General features: G+C 50.4%; 1 protein-coding gene across 1 annotated transcript; it reads left to right on the forward strand.

The window, feature by feature from the left end:
* Positions 1-17: 17 nt before the first annotated feature.
* Positions 18-2,532, forward strand: Pmar_PMAR023041 (importin alpha, putative). Its single transcript, XM_002771881.1, has 16 exons — positions 18-86; positions 132-258; positions 303-454; positions 502-585; positions 629-686; positions 743-855; positions 902-1,084; positions 1,130-1,280; positions 1,323-1,426; positions 1,471-1,554; positions 1,604-1,668; positions 1,712-1,862; positions 1,906-1,952; positions 1,995-2,079; positions 2,178-2,277; positions 2,415-2,532. The coding sequence occupies exons 1-16, from the start codon at positions 36-38 to the stop codon at positions 2,459-2,461; spliced, it is 1,602 nt and encodes a 533-aa protein (XP_002771927.1). The 5' UTR covers positions 18-35; the 3' UTR covers positions 2,462-2,532.
* Positions 2,533-7,806: the final 5,274 nt, after the last annotated feature.

Here is a 7,806-nt window from a genome sequence, read left to right on the forward strand (position 1 = left end):
TTCTGAGGCGTTGTGTAGTAGTAGGAGCATTAACCATGTCGAATATTGAAGACCGAATAGCTGCTAGGCGGAAGAACTATAAGAAAGTAGGGCTGGGTTGTTGTGGCTGGAGAGGAGCTCTTCTTTGGTAGACTGGAGACTTCGAAGACTCCCGTCGTCGAAGGGAGGACGAGGCTGTACAGATCCGAAAGGCCGAGAAGGAGAAGCAGTTGGCTCATAGGCGTAGAATGGACATGGAAGCCACACAGCTGACTAGTAGTAGTGACAGGGGGACCATATGAAGGTAGTAGTGGTACCGTTAGATGCACAGTCGGGGTCGTCGGGCATGCCTAACCTTGCTGAGCTACAGGAGGCAGTGATAGGGTGCAATGCTGCTGATCCTGATACACAGTTCAAGGCCACACAGTACGTAAGGAGGTTGCTCTCTATTGAGAAGAACCCTCCAATACAATATGTAAAGCCCGCCCTATATCCCCTACGTTTCAGCCGCTTTTGGTGTAGGTCATCGACGCTGGGGTTGTACCACGTATGGTGACGTTCTTGCAAGACACTCAGCGGCCAAAGCTTCAGTTCGAAGCGGCCTGGGTAATGATACCACGCGTTTGTCTGCTCAGAAACCTCTCTGTAGGTCCTGACCAACATTGCTAGTGGTACTCGAGCCCAGACGGAAACAGTTGTAGCCGCTGGTAAGAACTCGTTCCTCTGCCTCAGCCTGGTAGTAGAAGTCCTTCCTACTGCTCAGGCACCATCCCTCTATTCATCGCTCTGTTGGGATCACCTGACGCTGAAGTCCGTGAGCAAGCTGTGTGGGCTTTGGGGAACATCGCTGGCGACTCCCCTAGACTGCGGGATATGGTAGTGTACCACTAGGCTCCCTCACCCTGCTGTGGACTTGTAACAGGTACTGGACGCCAACGTTTTACCAGGCATGATGAACTTGTTCAACGATGACTCTGACAAGTTCTCGCTCTTCCGCAACGCTACTTGGGCTCTATCCAATTTGTGCCGAGGGAAGCCTCAGCCGCCCCTCCAGGCTGTGGCGCCCGCCCTACCACTCCTTTCTCAACTCATCAATAGCAATGACGTAATCATCTTACACTCTATTGATAGCTGTTGATATGGCTTTCAGGTCGAGGTTATCACAGACGCTTGCTGGGCTCTGTCCTACGTCACTGATGGTCCTAGCGAGCGCATCCAAGCAGTATTGGATACTGGTGCATGTCCACGTTTGGTAGAGCTGCTGAAGCACGACAGCTCTCTGGTGCAGACCCCTGCCCTCAGTAAGACGAGGTGGCTGAACTTGGCGTGATGGCTCACCTCAGGGTCCGTTGGCAATATCGTCACTGGCGATGATAATCAGACCCAACAGGTCCTCAATTGCGGTGGACTTGCATCGCTTCATGCCCTCTTGTATAGTCCTAAAAAGGTGGGGAAACTTCTGTCAATGCTATGGGACTGCCTTGTCGTCAGAACCTCCGAAAGGAAGCGTGTTGGTCTATATCCAACATAACAGCAGGGAATAGGGAGCAGATACAGGAGTGCATCAATAGTGGGGTAATAGGGGTCGCTCTGGCATTTACAGACCTAGAGATGGCTCTTTTAGATGTTCGGTAAGCTGATTGAGCTCTTGACCAACGCAGAGTTTGACGTGAAGAAGGAAGCTGCCTGGTGAGCTGCCCTCTAGTAGTAGTAACGGTAAGGTTATTTCTAGGTCTGTATCTAACGCCACTGCTGGGGGTACTCCAGAGCAGGTCGACTACCTAGTTCAGAATGGGTGCATCAAACCACTGTGTGACCTCCTTGATGTTACTGATACCAAGATAGTAGGATGCTGTCTTGAGGGCATCGACAACATATTGAGGGTAGTAGGGGGTGGAGGCTCTCCCTGATTCATGTCGTTGTTAGGTAGGAGTCTTGGCCCAGGAGAGGAACCCCGACCTTGCTGAGAATCCGTATGGTGCACTTTGGCGTTGTTGGTGACTGTTTGATCACAGGTATCTCCATCTTATCGAGGAAGCCGATGGGATGACAAAGATCGAGGACCTCCAGGCTGATCAAAATGATGTCATTTATGAGAAGGTAGGACCTACTGGGCGAGTGTAACAGCTGTGTGTCGACGTGTGAAGCTGAGAGCCTCGTAGCGTTTCAGCAGCATTTGTTGTGGTCCTGTGTGCCAGGCTGTGCATATACTAGAGAGTTACTTCCCTGTCGAAGAGGATGATGAGGATGGTAGCCTAGAGGACATGGACAGTACCAACACTGGCTTTGCTACCGCTGGTGAGCCCATTACCTATGCCTTGCTGTTGCCCTAGCGCCACTGTGAGGCTCATTATCAACTCTATTAGCTTGTCATTAACGCTACCATTGAGATCTTATGTCCTCACAGATTATCGGTATATCGTAATGTATGTCAGGCTCGTCCGCGACTAACCAGCAGCCTACTGGTGGTTTCCACTTTTAGAGTGTGACCTTTCCCACGAGCAGTTACTTGTAGACTATTGCTTTGCCTGTAATCGCTTTCCTCTGTTTCCCATCGCATTCACTGCCACTGAACTTTCCGCCCGTTACTCCGTGTGAGGTCCTCTAGCTCTGTGTTAGAAGTATATTAATAAAGGCAAGTCGTGGAGGGATATCCTTCCGAGTGTGTTTTGGTAAGAACACTGATGCGGCAACAATCGATCGAGAAGGAGGATACTCAGTCATGCCATAAACCTACCCGTGGTCCCGTGCGGAGCTCCTGTTCGTCTTCATCGCGCTTGGAGGGGCTAGGGGCTGCTTCTGCACAGGCCATCTTCATCGCTGCTAGGAGCGGCGAGACGGATGTAGGTTGTATCGATAAACCGCCTCGATTGATTCAACCATCGTCTGGTTTTGCAACTGCTGCTCCTGCAAGGTGTTAACCCGTCGTTACCACTGACTGTGGTAAAGCTAATCCCTTCCTGTTGAGGTCGTCGGGATGCTATAGTGATAGTGGCCTTGGTATTGCCCTCTGCGAAGCTGCAAGGTTGGGGGGGGCTCCATGGGATGACGGTAGTAGGCCCTGCAATATGTAGGAATGGGCATTCTGGAGTGGTCGAAGCTATCATTGAGGCCCACCCTACAACGGTGAAGTACTCGGATCCGACCGGTGGTTACAACCCCTTCCACTACGCTGTAGGCTTGCCTTGCTTGGAGGAGTCCCATCAAGGGTCCTTTCGGGTCGTGTCACTAGAGAGTGGCAAGGTCGCTGCTACTATCGTGAGGATGCTGTTGGCAAGCAAGTGCCAGCTTCGAAATAGTGTAGAGTAGTAGTACTGGTGATGGTGGTTGACGATAGCTTTGGGGTTGGATCCTGGTCCTGCATGTATGCAACAACTCCTATGCATTGGCCTTGTTGTTGGAGTACCCTGGTGAGGACGGTGACCCTTGTGTGTCACCACCTCTCTGTAGGTATTGATGTTGAGGGGCTCAACCGTCACAGGATGACCCCATTGGCAGCCCAAGTGAGAGCCGACCACGCGGATATGGCAAAGGAGCTCATCCGAGCGGGAGCTGAAGGGTAGCTGTTATGAAATGCCCTTTCCACCGAGCAACACGGAAGGGATTCAGGCCAAGCTCGGTCCTATTCTCTGCTAAGTCGGCCGGCACTGCTCGAGCTCTCCTCCATGCTGGAGCTGACCCAATCGTACAAGATGCCTTTGGGTAGGCTCATTGGGACCTCTGGGCACACCTCTGTGAGTCGAGGTAGATACACACTATTGCACCCAGCAGTAGAAGGGGAGCTGCGTTCGGTTGCTAGGGTCCTGTTGGAGTATAAAGCCGACCCGGGTCTCTGGCTACTTGCTGTAGTACAGTAAGGTACACCCAAGCAGCCAGGGTCCGAGCTCCACCACTCGGCATCAAGCCGCGAGTTGGAACTCCTTTCCCAACCCCGCACAAGAAGGCTTACGATGGTATCACGTCTCTGGCAATGGGCGCCTCTTCGTAAGAACGCCTCAATGGTGGAAAGTTACTATCCAGCGTCAGGCGAACTGTTAGGGTGAAATCGCAAAACTCTTTCGTTGGGCATACAAAGGAGTTGATGCCAACTGGGGACCATGGGGCAGCATCTAGTAGCTGGGCAGAGGCTGTAGACGAAGTCAAGGGTGGAGGATCTTCGCTCTCCCCCTCTTCCTCATCTACAGCTGACCATGACCGCGAGAAGGTGCCGTCTTTGCAAGTTAGTATCACTAAGGTCCTCACTGAGCCTCTCGATGAACCCACAGACCAGCAGCAGCCGTACGGTCATCGGAGAATTTGCCTCCCACAGAGCAACGGATTCAAGAGAGCCTCATACGTTCCATGAGATCGTCTCGAGGTTGGACCAGCTGACGATGCCTTGTTATCATACAACGCTGGAGTGGAAGGTGAAGGGTGGCCATTGAATGTCGACCCTTTGGGGCTCTCCACCGTTCAGAGTTCCCCACGAGTTCAGCTCAATGGCATGGCGTCGAGGAACGAATGGAGTTGCTCATTGGAAAGACCAGACGCTTGAAAAGCCATGCCATTGAGCTCGAGGCTCAGAGTCGACGGAGGGAGAAGCATGCCCTGCCGGCACATGTGCGTGTGTACTCGATGTAGCGAGCGGCTCGGCTCGGGATGTCCCCTCTGTAGGGACCGCAGCAAAGAGCGTCTGAAAGCCTTCGCCTGACATTGAGATTTTTCGCAATCATTTGTGATTTCGTGGGCGAATACCATTGTGGTGAAGTTTGCTCTCTCGGTTTCATGCTGGCGTACCAGAGATCTCTCTTCTCACAGTGGATGCCCGAATGAGGGAATCAGAGATTGACGATACCGCGGAGAGTGACGGCCCCCAGGACCATGTGGACCACCGTTACAGTATGACCAGTAATCAACAGTTCGAGTACATGAGTCAAAAGATGAGGGATGATCGACCCTTAGGTAGGCGTAGATCAATGGCATCGATCAATGGCCGATCGAGTTGGGCAATGGATAGGGAATAATAGCAGTGCTATTGCTATTTTTGTTACTCTTGGTATATGACTGCTCCACTAGCATCATATAACTACAGCATTTCCAGGTTAACTAAACTTTTTTCTTTGAATTCTCGATAATTTGCCCACTTCTTTTTAAAAATGTCTTTTTTTCAACTTTTCACCGACTGTTTTTAAGAATTGCCTGAGCTTTTTATGACATAGGCGACCATTCTAAGAACATGCATTTTTTATCATTAATGTTAATTTGGTTGTCGTAATTCGATTACGAGACGTCATCGATACTCCTCCCAACGAGAATCGAGCTCCGCCTTGAGGGAACTCAAATCCACTCTGATAGTTACTTAAATCCAACTCATATAGCGATCATCCGGAATCGGTAGGGAAATGTGAGAAAAAATGAGAGCCAATTAAACATCGAACTTAACTCACTGAGGTTTGATTCAATAATGCAATGAATGAAGAAAGCGAAGAGGCGACCAAAATGCCGATCTGAAAAGCCTCACCAGTCGGCTCAGCGAGGGAAATTCACCTAAACTGCTGCACTCCGAGCTGTGTACCCTAGCCTGAAGCTCGAGATAATACCCTCCAGCGTCACGAGTACTCTCAAGTGTACATTTAAGGTCTAAACAATGGAACTAATTAGTGTGGGCCTTGGGCCAGGTAGAGAATGCAGACCATATGATGGACTCACGCATACATTAGGCGCCAGCTAGTGAGAGTATACCAGTATTATCCCACAGTGCACGGAGGATGAGGACAAGGAAATAGTGAATCTTACAGTAAGATTCTTACTGCCGTCTGTGTATGGCAAAATCACTGGCTCGATGGCTACCCTCAGACCTATGGAATATCGTAGCACGAACCGCCTCATCGGGTTGCAGAGGAGGGAGAGCTCATACGAGTCCACCAGCGCCGCCCCTTCGTTGTTTCGGCATCATCCGAGCGGAACTCAGTTGACGCTCAACTCGCTCGGATTTGAGCTGATAGCGCGACCCGGGATTCTCCAACGATGATCGCTTACCATGTCCTGACAAGAACAGAAGGTAAAGTGCATCATAGTCGAAGATGTTACTCTGGCGCGTAGCCTTGGAGGTGGTGGAACGACGACTTTGAGCCTTGCTAGCGCGGACTTCGGGATGCTCATCATTACGATGGTAACGACAGACGGAGCGGGGAGCAACCGATGACCTTGAGAAGAACAGAAGTCTACAGTGTCATAGAGTGCATCGCGTATCACTTCCAAATGATGCCTATTGGAGGTAACTTGAAGGGAGACTCTGAGCCCGGTGTCGATGATACGCCTGAGGGATGGGAATTCAGAAGCAGAGTACAATCGGCTATAATGAACTACCTGTGGAAGCTGAGACCAGTTCGAATGACGAACAAGCAGCATGACCCTCTTTAGTAGCCCCCGTGGACGACGAAGGCCTCACGTCCTGGTCTAATGCCTTGGAGGAACGACTGCCGATACAACCCTGGGTTGTCAACCCATTGTGCTCACCGATACGTGTTGTAAACAATCGTAACTATAAGTAATAGACTGCATCTGAGATTCTAGCACGCATGCAGCTTGATACAGAAACCTTCCTGCATCCCTGACTGGGATAAAGAGATGTTCTATCCAGTACGCGTCCAATCCTGGCAAAAACGCGATTTTGTGACGCCTGTTCAAGTCTCCTATAGTGACGCGACTAACACAAGCTGAATAATGCTAGTCTAGCGAGCGAAATCCCCAATTGCTGTGATTCTAGTAGAGATACTGCATGCACTCCGAGCTCAGTCGATCATATTCAACTCGACGCTTTGAAGGAGATTTGCACAGCTATCACATGAACGATTTGTGGCGCCAGAGAAAGGTGCTCACAGTGACGTGAGAACTTGATGTAATGGTCTGTTACATAATGATCAAGAGAAAATGCTTGAATGAGCTATAGCAGATGAGCTCGGTGGAACAACCCTCTTGGGGATCGACAGATCCGCGAGCCACCGTGGGGAGGGACCCACTGGGCGAGCGACAAAACCCCAGACGCGACAAGCGACAACTAATGGCCTGACGACGGCTGCAAAAATGCAAAGTTTTTATTGACCAGTTCGATTTGAATCATTTTCGCATGAATTACTGCGGGCTCTTTACTATCCACACTACGCTAGTTTGTTTCACAGTTCACATCCTGGTTTTTCACATAAGGTGCGTTCAACTCAATCTTGCTTACTTACGTGCACTTGCATTTTCTATATATTGTGGCGCACCATATGATATGGTCCATATCGTGTGTTTATTACTCCTTGTTCGTTGCGTACTGTGATTAACATTAACAAGTACTAACATTTTAGTGCGTAGCATGTATGGCACCAGTGATCTAATGCTGTGGCGCGGCATCTTTTGCATTAGAGCTGCCAGCTGCTCCGGACATGAGGCAGATAGTTAAAGCTCGTTTCCTACACCTCCACCTCTATACTGGTCACATTGCATGCAGTGCTTGGTGGTAGTTGACCTGCGACGTGTGCCTATCATTCATGCAAGTACTGCAAAATACTTCAGCCTATCGTGCTCAAGCCTTGACACGCGTAGTAGCGACGAGCCCCCGCAGCGGAGGCTCTCCCAGAGCCGACTGCCGGGATCGGAGCCTACCATACAGGTCGACCGTCGAACTCAATCCAGGTTTCTCAGCGTCTTCAATTTGGTGCGCTCAAGCGTTAGGCTTTACATGCAATTTTCAATAACATGAGCTTTATAAGCTCTACAAGCCGTACCTCGCACACACTTTGTCTTTTACTGGTATTAGAACCTACGATCCTCAGTGGAGATTCCCCACCCAGGGAGATCTGG

The sequence above is a fragment of the Perkinsus marinus genome, assembly GCF_000006405.1.
Source record: "Perkinsus marinus ATCC 50983 genomic scaffold scf_1104296962378, whole genome shotgun sequence".
Classification (NCBI taxonomy): Eukaryota; Perkinsozoa; order Perkinsida; family Perkinsidae; genus Perkinsus; species Perkinsus marinus.

What these genes read in the sequence shown, in the direction of transcription:
- Pmar_PMAR023041 (XM_002771881.1), top strand. Translation starts at nt 36, where the DNA reads ATGTCGAATATTGAAGACCGAATAGCTGCTAGGCGGAAGAACTATAAG. An exon ending in GGTGCAGACCCCTGCCCTCA is followed by an intron (nt 1,281 to 1,322) that starts GTAAGACGAGGT and finishes GGCTCACCTCAG; the next exon opens with GGTCCGTTGGCAATATCGTC. An exon ending in ATGATGTCATTTATGAGAAG is followed by an intron (nt 2,080 to 2,177) that starts GTAGGACCTACT and finishes CCTGTGTGCCAG; the next exon opens with GCTGTGCATATACTAGAGAG.